The 18,722-nt window shown below is 54.9% G+C and overlaps 1 protein-coding gene across 1 annotated transcript in view; it reads left to right on the top strand.

Moving 5' to 3' along the window:
- The window catches only part of CDH23 (cadherin related 23), a 459,756-nt gene that overhangs the window by 375,427 nt on the left and 65,607 nt on the right, over positions 1–18,722 (top strand). The window contains exons 31-36 of the mRNA XM_054522498.2: positions 983–1,371; positions 3,235–3,336; positions 7,511–7,660; positions 8,657–8,785; positions 9,815–9,943; positions 10,687–10,914. Of these exons, the coding sequence (XP_054378473.2) occupies positions 983–1,371; positions 3,235–3,336; positions 7,511–7,660; positions 8,657–8,785; positions 9,815–9,943; positions 10,687–10,914 (1,127 nt within the window). The remainder of the gene's footprint in view (positions 1–982; positions 1,372–3,234; positions 3,337–7,510; positions 7,661–8,656; positions 8,786–9,814; positions 9,944–10,686; positions 10,915–18,722) is intronic.

The following is an 18,722-nucleotide window of genomic DNA, read 5'->3' as shown; positions in this document are numbered from 1 at the left end:
GCCTAGCACACACAGCCCCCCGACCCTGTACAAGGAGCAGTGCCCTTCCTGTGCTGCAGGGCGGTAGCCTGAAGGCAGCCTGAACCTTGCTGAGGGCCCAAGCCCCAGAGGTGGCCACAGCCCGCAGTGCAAAATGAAGGGGAAGCATGCCGGGTCTCTGTGGCCCTCTGTGCGGCCTGGGCTGTCTGGCCTGTGCCCCAGTCAGGGATACAGCTGAAAAGGAGCATTTTCTGGAGACCCACTGTCCCCCAGAGAGGCTCCCTGAGCTGCTCATCCTTCATGTCAGCTGCTCTGGTGGCTCCCAACTCCTCTCTCAGCATCCTCAGATTATCTGTGGCATATGCATGGGACGGGTTGGAGGGAGGAATGGCTGCAAATTCTCAGGCAGAATCTCAGGCATGTTAGTAGAGTTTAGGGCACATACGCGGCTGTGGCCCCTTGAGGTCTGTGAACTTCGGCCTAGGAATCCCAGCTCTAGCTCCTGATTGAATGGTTTGTTTCAAGGCACAGGAATTTGGGATGTAGGGAGTGGGGAGGATGGGGGAAAGTGTCCCTGACACTGAAGCCCTTCTGTCGAAGGGACCAAACCAAGGCTTGGCCACCTGTGAGGATGCTTTCTAGATCAAAGCCTCCACAACAAGAGATCCTTCATTTCCCCCAACACTTGCATGTCCAGATATCAAAGGGAGGTACATGAGCTTGAATTTTGAGGCTCCAGGAGCAGACCCAACTCCCTCTGTCATATCTCTGGTGCCAAGGCCAAGCCCCAGAGGAAGGCTCAACAGTGCATGCTAGACCTTGCCACCCACATTGACCTTAACACATCCTCTGCTGCATCTCTGAGGATGATCCTGCCCACAGAGGTGGGGCAGCCCATGCTGGGCGGGCCACCCAGGGGGTATGGGTGTGGCAGCTTGAGAAGCCACAGTGCAGCACCACTCAGTTCTATCTGGGACTGCACAGCCTCTGTGTCCTCCTACAGGGGACGGTGGCCTGGTGAACTACCGCATCCTGTCGGGAGCAGAGGGGAAGTTTGAGATTGACGAGAGCACAGGGCTTATCATCACTGTGAATTACCTGGACTACGAGACCAAGACCAGCTATGTGATGAACGTGTCGGCCACTGACCAGGCCCCGCCCTTCAACCAGGGCTTCTGCAGCGTCTACATCACTCTGCTCAACGAGCTGGATGAGGCCGTGCAGTTCTCCAATGCCTCATACGAGGCTGCCATCCTGGAGAATCTGGCACTGGGTACCGAGATTGTGCGGGTCCAGGCCTACTCCATCGACAACCTCAACCAAATCACGTACCGCTTTGACGCCTACACCAGCGCCGAGGCCAAAGCCCTCTTCAAGATAGATGCCATCACGGTGAGGGGCTGGGGGCAGGGAGCACCATTTCTTCCAATCTAACCAACATTGGTTGAGCTCCTTCTGTGTGCACAGCACTCTCCTCTTTGTCATAAAGTGTCCTTGAGATGGCCAAGTGTGGTGTCACGTACCTGTAGTCCCAGCTGCTTGAGAGGCTGGGGCAGGAAGATTGCTTGAGCTCAGGAGTTTGGAGGCTGCAGTGAGCTGCGTTTGCACCACTGCACTCCAGCCCGGGCAACAGAGTGAGACCTTGTCTCTTAAAAAGAAACAAAAAAAGGTCCCTGAGATCAATATCCCTGTAACACATCCATTTTCATATGTAGGGGTAACATAAAGTTTATACCTATGCAGGCTGGTATCCTTCTGTTTTTCCTTCTGTTTTCACACCCATCACAGATCCTTCACCTCTGGTCATCGAAGTGTGTGTGGGGTTTTCCCTCATACCAGCAACCAATTATCTGACTCTCTTGACAGCAGCTGGGAATCCTATAGTTTGATTTAATTCTGAACATTTCTACTTGGAGTTAGTGTCAGATCCCACAGGCTCACAGCTCAGTCCCTCCCACACACCATGCAATTCTCCAGTAGACACCATAGTGTCAGATTCCACAGGTTGAGGGCTCAGTCTCACAAAACTGCCTCCACTTCAGCTGCCAATCACAGCCTCCAGGTTGTTTGACCCATGCTTCTGACCAACTGGCTAAATCAGAGTTCCCACAACCCCCTCCACAAGTTTGATGAATTTGCTAGAGCAGCTTGCAGAACTCAGGGAAACACTTTACTTACTATTACCAAGGTATTACGAAGGATATTCTAAAGAATACCAACAAACAGCCGAATGAAGAGACACACAGAGCAAGGCATGGGAGAAGGGGCTCAGAGCTTCGGTGCCCTCCTCGGACATGCCACCCTCCAGGCACCCCTACATGTTCAGCAGACTGCAAGCTCTCTGTAGTTCAGGGATGTCTATGGAGGCTTCATCACATAGGTACGAACAATTATTAACTGAATCTCCAGCCTCTCTCCTCTTCCTGGAAAGTAAAGGGTGTAGAGGCGGGCCTGAACATTTCAAGCTGCTTATCCTGGCTTGGTCTTTCTGGTGATCAGCCCCAACCCAGGAGCCTACCAAGAGTTGCCTCGTTAGAACAAAAGACTCCTATCACCTAGGAAATGCTAGGGGATTAAGAGCTTTGTGCCAGGAACCAGGGACAGAGACCAAATGCATATTTCTTGTATCACAATGTCACAGAAAGCTCTACAAGTCATATTTCCCTTTTCACCTTGGCCGTTAGGAAGCTCAGACATAAATGTTGGGCTTCATTGCAATAGTTATTCTTAGCTAGTTGTCTGGTACACCAGTCTCTTATCTACTGCCAGGCTCTTACTCCTTCGTCTTTGCTTTAGTGTATCTTTTATCAGAATTCCTTCTTTGAAAGTAGGCAAGGTGTGAATCACTACAACGTGACAGACCTTGTCCTAGAGGATATTGGGAACACAAATGGACACAAAGATGAACGAGACCCTTCTCAGTCCTCAAAGAGTTCTCAGGCTAGAAGTGGAAATGGAAATAATCCAGGATGCAAATCAGAGTGCCACAAGAAGATGTGCAGAGAACTACAACAGAGGGGTAGTGGAGCCCCTCAGGGCCCAGCAGTCATACCTGTCTGGGGAAGCAGGAAGGCTTCATGGAAGAGGTGGCTTCCCAGTGGAATGTGAGAGACAAGAAGGAATTCAACAGACAGAGTGTCCTGGGGAAGTTATGCCGGACAGAGGAAGTGACATGGAGGTGGAAAAGTGGGCAGAATGACCAGGGTTAACAAGAGTATGATGTTGTCACTCACCCATCTGGCCCCTTCCCTGCAGGGTGTGATCACAGTCCAGGGCCTGGTGGACCGTGAGAAGGGCAACTTCTATACCTTGACAGTGGTGGCAGATGACGGCGGCCCCAAGGTGGACTCCACCGTGGTGAGTGGGACCAGGGTGAGAGCCCCTCAGGTGCAGCCCATCGCTGGCCATGACGCTTCCAAACCCATATCTCCACCAGCCACCCAATGTATGGGCCAGGCAGTGAGCGAGGGTCTTGATAGCCTAAGACCTCACCGTGTCCAGCCATGCCACACCTTCCCAGCAGGCTGGGCTAGGATGAGACCTCAGGCAGGTGGAGGGTGGCACCTCCAGAGACCACTGCCGGGAGTGGGGTCTGGAAGAGCCACAGACGGCTAACCATCTGCATCTTTGCCTTTTCTCTCACTCCTCTCCTGCTGCTGCCTCTGCCTACAGAAGGTGAGTAGCCTGTGGCTGGAGCTTCCCCTGTGCTGTTGGCCGTGGCCAGTGCTGGCCGGGCTCTGCCTGGCCCTGGACCTTCCCACCTCTCCCAGAGAGAAGGCATATGGACAGGCCTGCAGCAGGCCCCCCCCAGTGCCTCCACTCTCACACCCGAGTTCAGGCCCCTCTGGGACACGTCCCCTGCCTCCAACTCTGTCCTCTGTGTCTTGCCTAGCCCCGGTAGGGTCTTAGGTGGGGAGAGCACTAGCAAAGGAGTCACTGGAAGACCACTGAGGGCTCATCCCAGCTCCACTCCTCACTGGCTGTGTGACACAGGCAAGCTGCTTAACGTCTCTGTGCTTCCCTTCCTCGGGTCTAAAACGAGGGTCATGCCAGCATCCCTGCCATCCTCAGAGGATGAGATGGAAGCAGCAAGAGATTGCAGGCAGAAAGCCCTTTGTAAGCCAGTCCTGGAAGCAGATGTGACTGCAGTGGGGCTCTGTCCTGATGCCTCAGCTGCTGCATCCATAAAGGGGACCCCCTCCCTCTCTTGGGGGTTGGTGCAAGTGTGTGGGGTGGGATGCACATTGTGGGGCCTGGGAGCGCTTAGGAAGGGGACCATGGGCACAGGTTGTTTCTCCCTCAGGACAGCCTCTAAGTAAAGGCAGAGAAGACCATGTGCTGGGGCCCCTGGGGGAGGGGGGCCCAATGATGTCAGAGGAGCCAGACAATGTTCCTAGAAGAGACGGCCCAGCCTGAAGGGAGAGGCAGGCAGGGGAGCTCATGCTGGGGTTGCAATGGGAGTGGGTCCAGGGCCAGCTACCTGAGAGAGGTCCATGGGATGGCATCCTGTGGTGATCCCAGGACACTCAGCCATCAATCTGGCCTGGACACTGACCAGGCACGTCAGCTACCATCTGGAGACCACCTGGGGCATCAGGCTCATCATCAGCCTTGGTTACAGCCACATTGCCACGCCCTGCTGAGTCCCTGTCACATTAACCTAAAAAAGCTAGAAGCCAACTCAGTGTCCAAGCCAAGAGCCGAACACAATTTCTTGGGGTCCTCGGCCCCAAGGCTCCTTGGAGGTGTCCAGTTCTAGTGGCCCTGGCTGTGGCTGGGCCATACCTAAAGGCTCCCTCCATCCGTGGGGCCAGCCTGGGGGTGAGTGAGGCTGTGATGGGCAAGAAGCCTCCACAGCTCCCCTCAGCTGCGCTTCCCAAGGGCAGCCGGTGAGCAGAGCGCTCAGGCAGTGGGTGCCAAGCCACCTGTGTCCTGCCACTCCCAGCCAAGGGGCAGACACTCAGGGGTAAAGTGGGACCCTCTTACTGAGCCTCACCCTCTTCATTCATACAATGGGCCCACCTGGCCCTCACACAGCAAGTGTTGTGAGAAGGCTGGGAGGATAGGCCAGTGGGAGCCCAAGGGTGGCAGGGATGGCAAGGAGGTCCCCCTGCGTGGACTGCCAGCCACTTCCTCAGCACGGCTGTTGAGGGCTTCGGAGCACACACTTCTGCCTATGCCCCTATATTTCCACAGTGCTTTGCCCTCTTCCGGGTAGCAGGGCCCACCCCCTTTTGTTCTGCCCTGGCTTCCTCTGAGAGGCTCCCAGGGGCTGCTGCCCCAGATCCACCAGCCCCGGTAGCCCCAAACACTGTTTGAGGTGCTAGGGTGGAGGCAGAGGAAGGGGCCCTTTAAAGGTGGAAACATTTCCTCTGCTAGGCCGGAACCCAAACCACAGCTCACCTCCACCTGGCTCCTCCCTGTCCCCAGCAGCCCTGGCCAGCCCCAGAAGGAGTGGTCAGGCAGACCAGAAGGGGCAGGCTGGGTAGAGCACGGCTCTGCTATAAGAGCTCTTGCGTAAGTTCAGGCCTTCAGTGGGTAGGGGAGGGCAATGTGGATTGTGAGGCCCTGGGTGAAGACACAGACACCTGTCTCATTCCCATAAGCCTGGGAACCTGTCCTCCTTCCTCACCCACTGAGGTGTCTGAGGTGCCGACCCCCTTCCACTGGGAAGTCCAGCAGCCCCCTCACCCGTGCCTTGCAGCCTCACCATGATCAGAGCAGTAGTCATTGTGGGAACACCTGCTGTGTGCCAGGCACTAGGCTGGGTTCAGTCCACAGCAAGAAACCAAAATTAGATATATCCCTTGCCTTCCTAAGCGTACGATACAGTGAGGGAAAGACATTGATCAAATGATCACAGCAGTAAATGTATGCCCTAAGAGAAAGCCTATAATAAGGTGTCAGGGAAATAGAAGAGGGCTTCCCTGAGGAAGGGACTCAAGCTGAGAGCATCAGAATTCATGAGAGTTAACCCAGCTTAAAAAGGAAGAGCATTTCGGGCAAATGGAACGAAAAGCACAAAGGCCCTGTGGTGTGAGGAACCACGGTGAGTCTAAATGAGGCCTTAGCTAGAGTGAGGGGGTTTGGGAGGGATCCGATCACAAGGACGCTTGTCTGTTTTCACCCTGAGAACAGTATGATAGGTATTGTTTTTCCCATTTCAAATGAGCGGACTGGGGCTCAGGGACCTCAGGGAACTCCATAGCAAAATTCATGACAGATGGGTAGAGTCTTGGCAAGAGAAATCATGAATGCCTGCCAGGCAGGAAGCGGGAACAGGGAAGAGTATATAGGTGCCACCCCTTCACTTTCTGTTTGCTCAGTTATTCCTCCCAACAGGTGTTGTCATTCTGATTTTCAGCTGAGGAAATGGAAAATCAGAGAGCTTGAATAACTTTTTCCAAAATCGTGCAGTTCATAAGTGGTTGGGTTGGCCTAGCTGCGAAGCCCAGGCTCACTCTCCTATACTTCTGAGAGCTGCCTACAGATAGGGGAGTGTGGCTGGGACTGAGCAGTCAAACCTGTATAGGAGGGAGGATGACATGGAATTTCCTCTGCAGCATGCACAGGCTTAGCCGGCTCCCCATGAGTCCTGTGCAGAGTCAGCAGGACCTGGGAGCCCCTGAACCCCACACGCAGGGAAGCAGAGAATGGGGTCTGACCTGGGGTGGGGCAGTGGGAGAAGGCCTGTCCTGGGATACCTAAAACCTGAGCTCCCCCAACCCCCCTCATGCCCTCATCAGTGAACCCCTGGGTACCTGTGATTCCAGCCGCGGTGGCCTGTGGCCGTCCGTGGACTGGAGGCCTCACCCGCGGCAGGCCTTCGCTCTCCTGCCTCTCCACAAGAAGCCTGAGCCACAGACACAAAACAATATGCTCTTGCGTGCCATTTGTTGCATGCCTGGTTTTTATTTGACAGTCGGAAATTCACATGCCTTCCCCATCTGCCCTTCTACCCTCTGGGACCAAGCCACCTTGCAGCCCCCTCCTGTTCCTGGGCCCATTTCCTTCCCTCTAAGCCCGAGGTTGCAAACAAAGACAACTTCGGGCAATATCTGGCCACCAGATGTGTTTTGGACAGCCCACACATAATTTTCTTCTCTAAATTTTATTACTCATCAGCCAATTTCATTTTAAAATCTAGATTCCTTATTTTTCATGAAAAACGGGAAGCTTTGCTCATGCTAGACCAGCATTCCTACCCTCCGTCCACTTTAGCCATGGCCTGGCTTTTGAGTTCTCCTGTCCCCACCACCTCTGACAGTCTCCCCACCAGGCCTCTTCCCTTGCCCTCCTAGCCAAGATTTGAGTGTGTCTACCTGCCACCCCACACCAATCAGACTGCTAGGAGCCATGGGCCCAGGGCCTCCTTTGTAAAGTCAGGATAGGCTTCGGTGGGCTCTGAGGGTTTGCTGATGTTCCAGAACCCACTGGGGGTCTGGTCCCTACTGGACCCACGGTGGGACCCAGGTGTTTGGGGCCAGGGAGGGGAAGGAGGCTGTAGGTCTCCGACCACGTTCACCCTCAGGTCTACATCACTGTGCTGGACGAGAATGACAACAGCCCCCGGTTTGACTTCACCTCCGACTCGGCGGTCAGCACACCCGAGGACTGCCATGTGGGCCAGCGAGTGGCTACTGTCAAGGCCTGGGACCCTGACGCTGGCAGCAATGGGCAGGTGGGCCACCGAGTGAAACAGTCGGGATCCACCATGTCAGCGGGGCTCCCACAGCGCCCACAGCTGGAGGGGCCTTCTGAGCCACCCCATCACTAAGCACCAGGCTCTTCCAGTCTCTGCCCCTGCAATCACCCAGTCTGTGGTCAGGGAGAAGGGACAGAGCTGCCTCAGAGCTATGCAGGCCACTGGCCCTGCCTGGGTCATGTGGACATGGAGCCTGAAGGCCAGCCAAGGCTCAGCCCCGCAGTGAAGTTGTTTTCCTGGTGACTCCTCCCCACGCAGCCCCAGCTCCCTGAGAGGACATGCTCGTCCTCCCTCCTGCTTCCTGGGCCCAGCCCCATGGCAGGAAGCGCTTGCCGTCGCTCCAGGTTTGGACACCCCAGAGTGCAGAGGGAGAAGTGACGAAACCCGCCAGTGTTCACACAGCTTTCATCTGTTCCATGCACTGGGCCGTGTGTTTGCTGGTGTTAGCATGGCTTGCATGGTCTAGAGTGTCGAGGGATGCTGGCTTTGGAGACAAAAGTGTGTAGGTTCAGACCTCTGGCATTTGCAAGCTGTGTGACCTTGGCTGGTTGTTCCATGTTTCTGAGTCTCCTCTCTGAACTGAGGAGAACAGTTGCTTTCTGTCAAGGTTGCTATAAGAATCAAGTAGAATCCAGGTAACGCCTCAGCGTGTGCCTGCCCCAGCAGCGTGAGCACAATCCCCTCTATCCTGGGAAGACATCAGTGCCATGGGACACATGCCCCACTCTCCCAGGCCAGGATACTGACATCCCCTAGCCCCGGAACCTTCCATGGGTGCTACACTACCTCCATGGGCCTGCACCCCCATTTTGAGGGAGATGAATCACTTCTGCTTAAAACACTGTACTCCCAAAAGCCCTTGCTGAACAGAGGGCCCAAGTGGGCAAGGGAGGACCAGGGAGTCCCCCTTGGCTTGACCTGGCCACCTCTCTTTCACACCTGCTCACCCCTCACCCTCTCTTCTCCCCACAGGTGGTCTTCTCCCTGGCCTCTGGCAACATCGCTGGGGCCTTTGAGATCGTCACCACCAATGACTCCATTGGCGAAGTGTTTGTGGCCAGGCCCCTGGATAGAGAAGAGCTAGATCACTACATCCTCAAGGTGGGGCCTGGCCTCCCTTGGGCTGAGAGACCACTGGCTAAGTGCCTAGACTGGTCACTACTCTCCATCCAGGAGAGAGCCTGTCCATCAGCACACTCTGGTGGTCAGTGCCCCTGCTGTCACCAAGTAACATGGGGCCAGCTGCACCCATCGGGGCCAAGAGCACAGTGAGGCTGACCCAGGATAGGGAAACCTGGGAGGGACCTTAGATACCCAGGAGGAGGTAGTTGAGGTGTCTTCCCCTGCTGTAAGAGCCAGGAGGATGAGGGAGAGCCTGGTGGAGCCGAGAGAGCCCCAACTCTTCTACAAATACAGTGTGGCCTTGGACAGGTTATTAACTCTGGGCCTCATTTTCCCCACCTGTGCAATGTACAAAAAAATCCCCGTCTGGCCTGCCCTGTGGAGGGAAGAAGCAAGTGCAGGCTTGAGGAGCCACGAAGGCTATCATTATTGCAGAATGGCCGTGGCTGGGATGTTTGCCAAGGGCTTTCTGGGAACCTCAGGGCTGCACTTCTGCAGAGGATTCAGCTCCTGTAGCACTTACGACTGCATCAAGGCTCCCAGGAACAGGCTCAGCCATAGGGCGCCAGCTCATTGCTTATAATATTACTTGAGGCTCTTTTCCTGTTTGCCAGAGATCATGGGACAGAGTGCATGGGACAGAGGCCTTTGAAGCTAAAGACAGGAGCCTTGGGTCAGGTTGCAGGCCCAGGGTCATGGTCAAAGGCTGGCACAGCCCAGAATCAGTCAGAGGTAGATCAGGAGGTCAAGGCTTGGGTACACGTTAATCAGATTCCAAACGAGGATCCCAAGTCAGATGACGATTGGGGCAAAAATCATTTATAGCATGGGGCAGAAGGTGAAGGCTTTGGGGAGAGCCCAGGGCTGGCCAGGCCACCCAGGGGTTCTCAGTGAGTCTCTTTGCCCTCCCAAATGCTCCCCACTGATTGCACAGCCCTTTTGGACTCCATATTCCCAATCCTGCCCGCCACGCTTTAGCCCTGACTCCAGGTGCCCTCCTCCTTGCAGGTTGTGGCTTCTGACCGAGGCACCCCTCCACGGAAGAAGGACCACATCCTGCAGGTGACCATCCTGGACATCAATGACAACCCTCCAGTCATCGAGAGCCCCTTTGGATACAATGTCAGTGTGAATGAGGTGAGGGCAGCCCCAGGGCCCATTTAGCTGGACATCCAGGGGGACCATGGGCATGAGCCAACCATGCAGCACCTGTTTAAATGTCTGCCTAGCCCACTGGTCCCTCAGATCTCATGGATGGGAACTGTGGCTCATTCATAATGATATCCCTAATGCCTAGCCCGGATCCTAGAATGCAGTATCTTTTTGGAGTAGAGGAGAAGAGAAAAGAGAAAAAGAAGAAAGTTGCCTTTCACCAGACAGGAAACTGAGGTTTACCCCGGGAGCTTGCTTTTTTAAAAAATGTATTTATTATTCAGCCTTAAGACTGAGCCACTCCAATCTGCCCTGGCATTGCTGGGTATCATGCTTGGTTGGACGTTCGTGAAGGCAGGATGGCATGTGGCCAGAGTCTAGCTCTCAGGCCAGACTCCCTCGCTTCAGCCCACTGATAGGCTGTGTGGACTTGCACACATTCCTTCCCTGCACCTCGGTTTTCTCTTCTGTAAATGGGGATGATGATGCCAGTACCCAACTCACAGGGTTGGAGAGAGGACCCAGTGAGTAAATGCAGGCCCCAGCATATCAGAGGTGCTCACAGAATGTTCGCTGCTATCATCCTTATTATCTCCATCAAGGCTCCGGGGTAGATGCAGCAAAGCTTTTGGGAGGTACAGGGGGAGCCTTTGGGCTACAGGAGCAGGTACTAGACTGTGCCCCAATGCCTTGAGTCCAGAATGACCGCTCTCCTGCTCTCCTCCCAGAACGTGGGTGGAGGTACTTCTGTGGTCCAGGTGAGAGCCACTGACCGTGACATCGGGATCAACAGTGTTCTGTCCTACTACATCACCGAAGGCAACAAGGACATGACCTTCCGCATGGACCGCATCAGCGGTGAGATCGCCACTCGGCCTGCCCCGCCTGACCGTGAGCGCCAGAGCTTCTACCACCTGGTGGTTACTGTGGAGGACGAGGGCACCCCAACCCTGTCGGTGAGTGATGGGGGTGGCCACAGCGGGGAGTGGGTGGGCCAGGGCAGCTCCGCCTCCGAGTGAGGGGAACAAGATGGGTGGGAATGGAATTCCACACAGCAGGCGAATCCTTGACAACTCCTTTAGTCCATCTGCCCAAGATGGCCTTCCCTTATGGAGGCCTGTTGCGTGCAAAGCTGGGGTGCTAGTTTGGCCTCCCGAGTCTATAGCTACTCAGAAGCTCTGTTTAGTCCTCTTTTCTCTCACAGAGTAGCTCTATGGGGAGGTACAGGTTGAGCCTCTGTACTGGGGCCTGGCCCAGGGAGAAAGTGGGTATGAATCTAGCCCCCACTTCACTTGCCCATCTATGCACTGTGAGGTCACACCAATGTGCGTGGTGGCATCTTACAGAAAGGGTGCCTCTCTGGCCCTCTTCCCCTACGTTGTGTGGTGTGGCATGCTGTCACAACACATCAGGGTGGGAAGGGACTGGTGTCTGTGGTTCACACTGATGCTCGAATGAACAGCACCACTGCCCAAGGCAATGTTCAAAGTTTGCCAGGTTAGAGAAGGACTTGTGGTCCTCAGGGGCTGGATGGAGCTGTGTTGGGAGTGGCTTATAAACTGAAAGCAGGGAATTTGGAGTCAGGAGCACTGTGGCTGGCTGCATGATCTTGAGCATGTCAGAACCTCTCAGCATATCGCTTTTGTCGTCTGCAAAAGGGAGATAATATCTACCTCATAGGTGTTGTTTGGGGAATCAAATTAGCTCATGTCTGTGGAAGCACTTGGTAAACCATGAGGAGGAAGAGGACTCATATTAGTTCTCTATTGCCACAATAATGCTGCCCTACAAACCAAACAAAACAGAGGAGTAAAACAATAACCACATAGTTAGCGCTAATTCCGCAGGCTGGCAATCTGGACATGGCTTAGCCGGGTGGTTCTTCTGGTCTCAGCTGGGCTCCTGCATTTGTGTGTGGGCAGCTGCCTGTCAGCAGGGTGCTGTGCTTCTGAGGGTTGGCTGGCTAGCAGCTGGGGTGACAGGGACAACTCATCCTCCAGAAGGCTAGCCCGTGCCTGTTCTTATGGGGCTGGAAAGTGTCCAGAAGAGACAGTAGAGGCATGCAAGGCCTCTTGAGTCCCTGGCTTGGAACTGGCACAAGGTCACTTCTACCACAATCTGTTGGCCAAAGCAAGTCGCAAGGCCAGCCCAGACTCAAGCTATGGGAAAATAAACTCTACCTTCTAAAGGAATGAGCTACAAAGTTACACTGCAAAGAGTGTAGTTACAAGGAAGGTAAAGAGTTCAGGGACAGTTTTGTAATCTGTCTCCTGGAAGGACCCTGATTGCAAATGAGGCCCCAGCTCTGTCCCTCTCACAGCAGGTTAGACCTCTCCCCTTTGACAGCAGCACTGTGGGAGGCGGGGTCACACCAGGTCTGGGCAGGGCTCTTTGTCTGGAGCTTCTCTGGAGATGTTGGTGCAATAACTCCAGGAATTGGAATTGGGCCAATAATCCAGGAATCCCCACCCCACCACAACATTCTGAGGAGTCCAGGAAATGAGACTGACTCTGGGCACCCCTGTGGGCATCCTTAGCCCTACGGCTGCACAGTGTCATCACTAGCCACCTCAGCCATTCACACCCAGTGGGCTAAACAAGGGTACATTTATAGGACACGTGTCACACTGGGCAGGGTGGGGCTGGGGCAGAGAGGGGTATCATTTATTGTGTTAACGTGGAAGGACCCAGTTTCGACATGACCCCACCCCACTGCACCTGGCTTCAGGGTGGATCATCTTGGTCATCCCTTCAATAGCATTTGTGAAGTAACAGAAACTGACTATGGAGTCATAAAGAATCAAAATGCATTTTCCCACAGAGCAAAAATTCTACAGAGAATGTGGACTTCAGGCTCGGTGGTGTCAGAGCTCATGTTTCTTGGCCTTTCCCTCATGGTGGCAAGATAGCTACTATAACTCCAGGCATCAAGTCAGCATCCAAGGCAGGAAGATGACAAAAAGATGGCAAAGGGCTATGGCAGCTACTTCTGCCCTTTTATCAGGAAAGCAACGGATTTCCCAGAACCACCCTCCAGAGTGCTGCTTGTGTCTCCTTGGCCAGAAGTGGCTCACCTGGGCACCCTAGCTGCAAGGAAGGTTAGAAGAAATGAGGGACAGGATTATCATGGTCAGAATATTCTTGGGGGCCAGATATATCACTGCCCACACAAAAGCAGGCCTCTGTCAGTGAGGAAGAAGTGGAGAATGGATTTGGGGTGGGCATCTGACAGCATTTGCCACACTGCCCTCCCCAATCGTAATGCAGGCCAGTCAACGCACCACCCCCACTCCCCACCCACACACCAACCCCCACAGTCCTAGGGTCTCTCAGGGAGACCATCGGTGGGATCCATAACATTCTAAGACCCTGCAGTTTGTAGGCAAAATCAGGCTTCCTTTGGGTCCCCAGAATAAATGGGAATTGAAGAAATGGAAAATCACCCTGGCCACAATTAATCACCCAGAATGCATGGGCCACTATCCAAGCAATCCTTTAAAATCTTGGGATTGGTCCCCATGGCTAAAAAGAGTTTCCATCTGCTGGCCAAACCCTCTGCAGGGACCCATCCCAGCCCCTTGGGGACCATAAGCATTCCATCCTCACTTGTCAGCCCTGACATTCTGGCTCTCATTGAAGCAGAGCTCAGCCCATACCAGCTCCCTGGTGAGAGCATGAGAAGCTGGGTGGCATCCACCCTGCTCATCCTGGTCATCACCAGCTCTGCTCCCTGAGGCCCCAGAAAATACCCTCAGGATGACTAGGACCAGGGACCCTGAGGCCATCCATCTCCAGGGGAATATATATGGGGCTTCCTGGACTGAACCACGACACTTTCTTCCAGACCGTAATATAGACAGCAACAGGTACCAACCTGAAAGATGTATAGGAAAACAATTTTAAGTCAAAAAGAATCCATCCCTCTTCAATTTTTTCCCCCTGCTTCTCCAAGTTGGGAAAATATTGCTATCATTTGGTTTTTGCAGGGAACACCTCAGTGAAGAATTGCAGTGACCATAGGGACATAGAGAAACTAGCACTAAACCATATTTATTCATTCATTCACTCACTCACTCATTCATTCATTCGGCCATTGTCCCTGAATGGCCACTATGTGCCAGTCACCGGAGATACAGAAATGAAGAAAATGTGGTCTGTGGCCTGAAGAAATGAAGTTGAGTAAGGGAGGCAATGAAAACACTGGTGTGCAATGGGGCACTGAGAAGGGCTTGGGGAAGGCTTCCTGGAGGAGGTGACACCTGGGCCAAGTCTTGTTGGTCAGTCTTGGTTAGCACAGCCAAGAAAGAAGCATATTCTGGGGTTCAGCCTGCACAAAGGCTGAAGAGCAAGCAATAATCAGGGATGGGTTCTGGGAGCCACAGGTGGTTTAGGCCCGGGGCTGCTTCCAAGGCCGAGGGCAGGACTCTCTATTTCCATATCCTCTCAGGACAGTGTATACGGGGCTCGCCACAAGGGCTGCTCCCGCTGCCTTCTCAAGACCCCCCTCTAAAGCCTCCACGCCTAGCCGAGCCAAGGTGGGGATGGGGCAGAGCTAGCAAGCAGGGGTCCTGCAGCCCACAGTGCCTACCAGGGTAGCTTGCCTCCAAGGAGCACTGGGCCCTTGAAGATTTGCTTCCACTGACCAGACCCTCACCTTTGGGCAGTAAACCCCTCAGGGTTATGAATATCCCCAAGAGCAGGGCCCTTCTCTGCCTCTGGGCAGATTTCACTGGATGCGTGTGTGAGGAAGGAGCATTGTCCCAGCCCCTCCTAGAGCAACCAGAGACCTGAGCAGCATGCAGCCAACCACCCTGAGATTCCAGGAATGGCTGCCACAGTCTAATGGGTGAGAGAGCAGCTGCTACCCTGCATAGATCCATCCAGAGAAAGCCAGCAGGCCCACTTGCCATCCTTTTACTCCCACTGCAGTTATCTGCCTGGCTTCAAAATGGCCTCCACTGGCTCAGGACCAACCTTGCTGGAGGACAAGGGCATGAAAGATTCATTCATTTGTTCATCCAACACCAAGTATGTGCGAGGCCTATACTACAGGCTAGGACACCAGAGATACATCAGGCACAGGTCTGCCCTCCAGGAGCCTACAGTCTGGCAGGGGAAGGCACAGGTACTGGAGAGCTGACACTGTGATGTGGTAGAGTGCTAGGAGCCTGGAAGCCGGGGCAGGTTTTCTGGAGGAGGCATCATTTGCATCCCTGTTTTGAAAGATGTGGCTCCCTAAGCAGGGGGCCTGAGATTTGGCTGCTAAGACCCTCCCCAGAGCCAAGATAAATTCTCTGAGTCCCTCCAGCTCTACTTTTCTCCCTGAGACCCACTCGTCCCCCCAGTTTCCTGAGAGCTGGACATTCCTGCAAACAGCCTAGGCCACCCCCACCCGGCCTCAGCCCGTATCACCCGAACTGGGAACAGCTGTGCTGCAAGGGGTATCTGGGCCAGCCCCAGGCCCGCCACACAATGGTGTGCCACTGGCCAGAGGGAGTCATTGTGCAGCCTCAGCCCCTGCCTACCTCCAGGCCATGGGCAGACAGGCCAGGCTTGGGGGAGGGGTCTGAGTGGTTGTCAGGGAGGCCCTGCAAAGGAAGAGCTGGGCCCGGGGAGGAAGGACGGAAGGTAACTGGGAGGTCAGGAGTTAGCCCAACTTCAGAGGCACTTGGCAGTGGGGTGGAGAGGGCGGGAGGGCCTGACCGTGGCCTCCCTGCCACGTGAATTTCAGCCAACCGATAATACTATTCCAGATAAGAAGCCCTGGCTTCTCAGGCTGGTGAGGACCTGCAGAAGTCACCTATCCAGGCAGAAGGACAGAAATCTCCCACCGCCCCCTTCTGGTATGCAAGTCCCCAGCAGCGGCCCCATGATGGTCTATGAGCTGGGGACACTGCTCTTGGCAGTGCACCTCATGTCTTTAGAGCAGAGGCCCCTTCTGTTTATTAGACTTGGACCCTGCTACTGTGAACTTTGCTTCCCCTGGCTTGAGATCAGAAGGTCCCAGCCTGGCCCTCACCCTCTGTGGCACCAAGGAGGCTGGCCTTCCCTGACCCAGCACAAGTACATCCAGACCCTTCCCTTGGCCTGGCTTCTTGAGGGATGTTCCGCAGCTGCCCAGATGCTCCACATACAACTGGCTAAGTTCCTCCGAGAGACCCTGGGGCTCAGCTTCTGAGGGTTTCTCCCTTCCCCATCCCCTAATGCAAGCAAGAGGGGTGCATGGGCCACTGTGCCTATCAGGAGTCCTCTAGCTCCACAGTTGGCAGGCAGAAAAGGGAGTGGCAGGAGCTGATATGGAAGGAGCCTACCCATCAGCAGCAGCGTCTTCTGGAACCAGAAGAAGGCCCAGGCCAGGGCAGGCAGAGCACAGATAGGAATGTTTCTGGTGTGCAGTACGGTGGAGCCCTGGACCTGTGGGCACAAGTTCATCTCCCAGAGCCCTGGTATGTGCTCTAAGCAAGTCCAAGGTGAAGGCCAAGCCAGGCCCTGGCCCATAATACCACTCCATTCAGTGAGGAGAAAGCAGGAGACCCAGAGTTTAGTCGTAGTTCCACCGTTTACTTGTTTTGACAAGACACAGACCTTTCAGAACCTCTATTGCCCTATGTGTTAAATGGCAGCAATAAAACCTCCCAGGATTTTCAGGGAGGGGGGTGGATCAAACAAGTAATAACACATGTGAAAGTGTGTTGGAAAGCACCAAGTATTATAACAGAAAAGGCCAAGAGACAGCATGCCTGCTGCCACTTCCCTCTCCTGTGCCCAAGGCAGACATGGCTATCTATCTCGGCACTGTCTCACCAAGCTATATTGATCATTCAGAATCCCTCTCAACACATTCCAGGATAGTTAGGGCAACATAGCCTCCACAGGGTGAAGAGAAGCAGCAACGCAAAGCAGGGAATGCCCAGGGAATGGGCCAGGTGGCCTGTGCTGTCTGTGGGCTGGGCCCCATGCTCAGCTGGGCTGTGGCTGGGCTTCAAGAGGCCTTTGTTTCCAGCATCCTGGTTAGCAACCCCAGTTCCTCTTTTGTGCATTGTGGTTCCCTGAGAAAACGTTAAACCAGCTCCCAGCACAGTCAGGCCAGCCCTGGGGAAGGCCTCATTCATGAGGCAGGACCCCAGGGGCCAAGTTGGTGCTCGGTGGTGGCAGGACCCCTGCAGCCCCCTGTCCCACTGCATACTCCCAAGTCCACCCCGCGAGGAGCACTCCCTGAAGAAGGCCATGTATCAGCCCCTCTGCCCTGGGCCGCTGCGTGTAGTGGGAGCTCTGGTCAGGCAGAAGTCTTTTGAAAAGCAGGTCCTGGGGCTCCTGCACCTCCACCCCAGCGCCCATTGCCACGGACTCCCCCAGGCAGGGCCAGCCTGCCCACCAGCAGTCACCAGTGGCCTCCATGGTGTGTTTTTAGGGAGTGCTGAGCAGTCCCCGCTGCGTCAGCAAAACCCTTCAAATGGTGCTTTCAATTCCATTCCCTCAGCCTTTCCCTGGGAGGGAATAAAGGCAGGAAGTCTCTATTAAAATGTGAATGTCGGGAGATAGGTAAGATGGCCCCTAATTCCTGATTGATCTCCTAACAATGAATTAGTTCTTAAAAGCATGGATTTCCCTCTCAGGGCCTCAGACTGTGCCACGAATCCAGCGCTCCAGGAGCCTCCTGCCCCAGCCCGTAGTGCTCCTCCCACCCCTTGGAGGCGCGCCATGTTCTCACACCCAGCTCTCCCATGCACCCCAGCCCACAGCCACCAGGGCTGGCATCAGAGGCACCACCATCCCGGGCAACTCAGAGGGTAGCTCCAGCAGCCTGCCCCTCCCCAGCAGCAGCAGGGAGGGCGTCCCTAGTGCACTGCAGGCAGGGCCTGTGGCCATGGATGAAGATGGAACTGGGAGCTCAGAGTAAATTTCGCTGAAAACAGGAAACCACGAAGCCCAGATGCGTTCAGTTGTAAAAGGGTCCAGAGAAGAGAGGGCAGGGCCGCACCGGAGGAAGCTGAGGAGGAAGTGCGACGGCTGTTCTGCTGCGGGCCGCCTCCCTCTCCACACAGCAGCAGCCAGGCCTGGGGTCTGGCAGCCAAATTCTTAGAAGTTGTCTCTGCCTCAAGGTCAGAAGCTGGGGGCTGGGGCCAGGCCAGCCTCCCCAGAGGGCAGGGCATGCTCTTCCTGAGTTGGGAGAACCGGAATCTGGGCTGTGGGCTTGTCCTTCGACTCCAGGGACAGCAGGCCCTGATGAATTGTGAAAAACACACCCTCTTTCCTTCATTCTTTCTTTTTAAAATTGTTTTGAGGCAAAGTTTTGCTCCATCCCCAGGCTGGAGCATAGTGGCTCGAACACAGCTCACAGCAGCCTTGAACACCTGGGCTTAAGCGGTCCTCCCACCTCAGCCCTGCAAAGTGCTGGGATGACAGGTGTGTGCCACCATGCCCAGCCAGCATCCTCTTCCTATGGCAGCTGGCATCAAGCATTGTGGTGACGAGAGGGAATAAAAGAAGGGACCCTCCTCCGCCCAGGGACAAGGGAGAAGCCGGGGTTTGGGCATATTCTGGCCACTCGAGGTGTCAGCCCCATCTCCAGGCCTATGTTTACCCTCTCCTCAAAGCCCCTGGCCCAGCCCAGGCAGAGCAGGGGGCCCTCAGTGGACCATTCCTTTGGGCCTAACTGGGGGGCTTAGAAGCAGGGCCATGTGTCCCGGTGGGGTTCCCTGGCTATAGCCGCAGGCCCAGGGCTCACTGCTGCCAGGCAGCCTAGAGTTGCTCCCCTTTTCCA

The sequence above is a fragment of the Pongo abelii genome, chromosome 8 (genome assembly GCF_028885655.2).
Source record: "Pongo abelii isolate AG06213 chromosome 8, NHGRI_mPonAbe1-v2.0_pri, whole genome shotgun sequence".
Lineage (NCBI taxonomy): Eukaryota > Metazoa > Chordata > Mammalia > Primates > Hominidae > Pongo > Pongo abelii.
The sequence above is the reverse complement of the archived record's forward strand: the minus strand, read 5'-3'. Positions and strand labels throughout refer to the sequence as shown.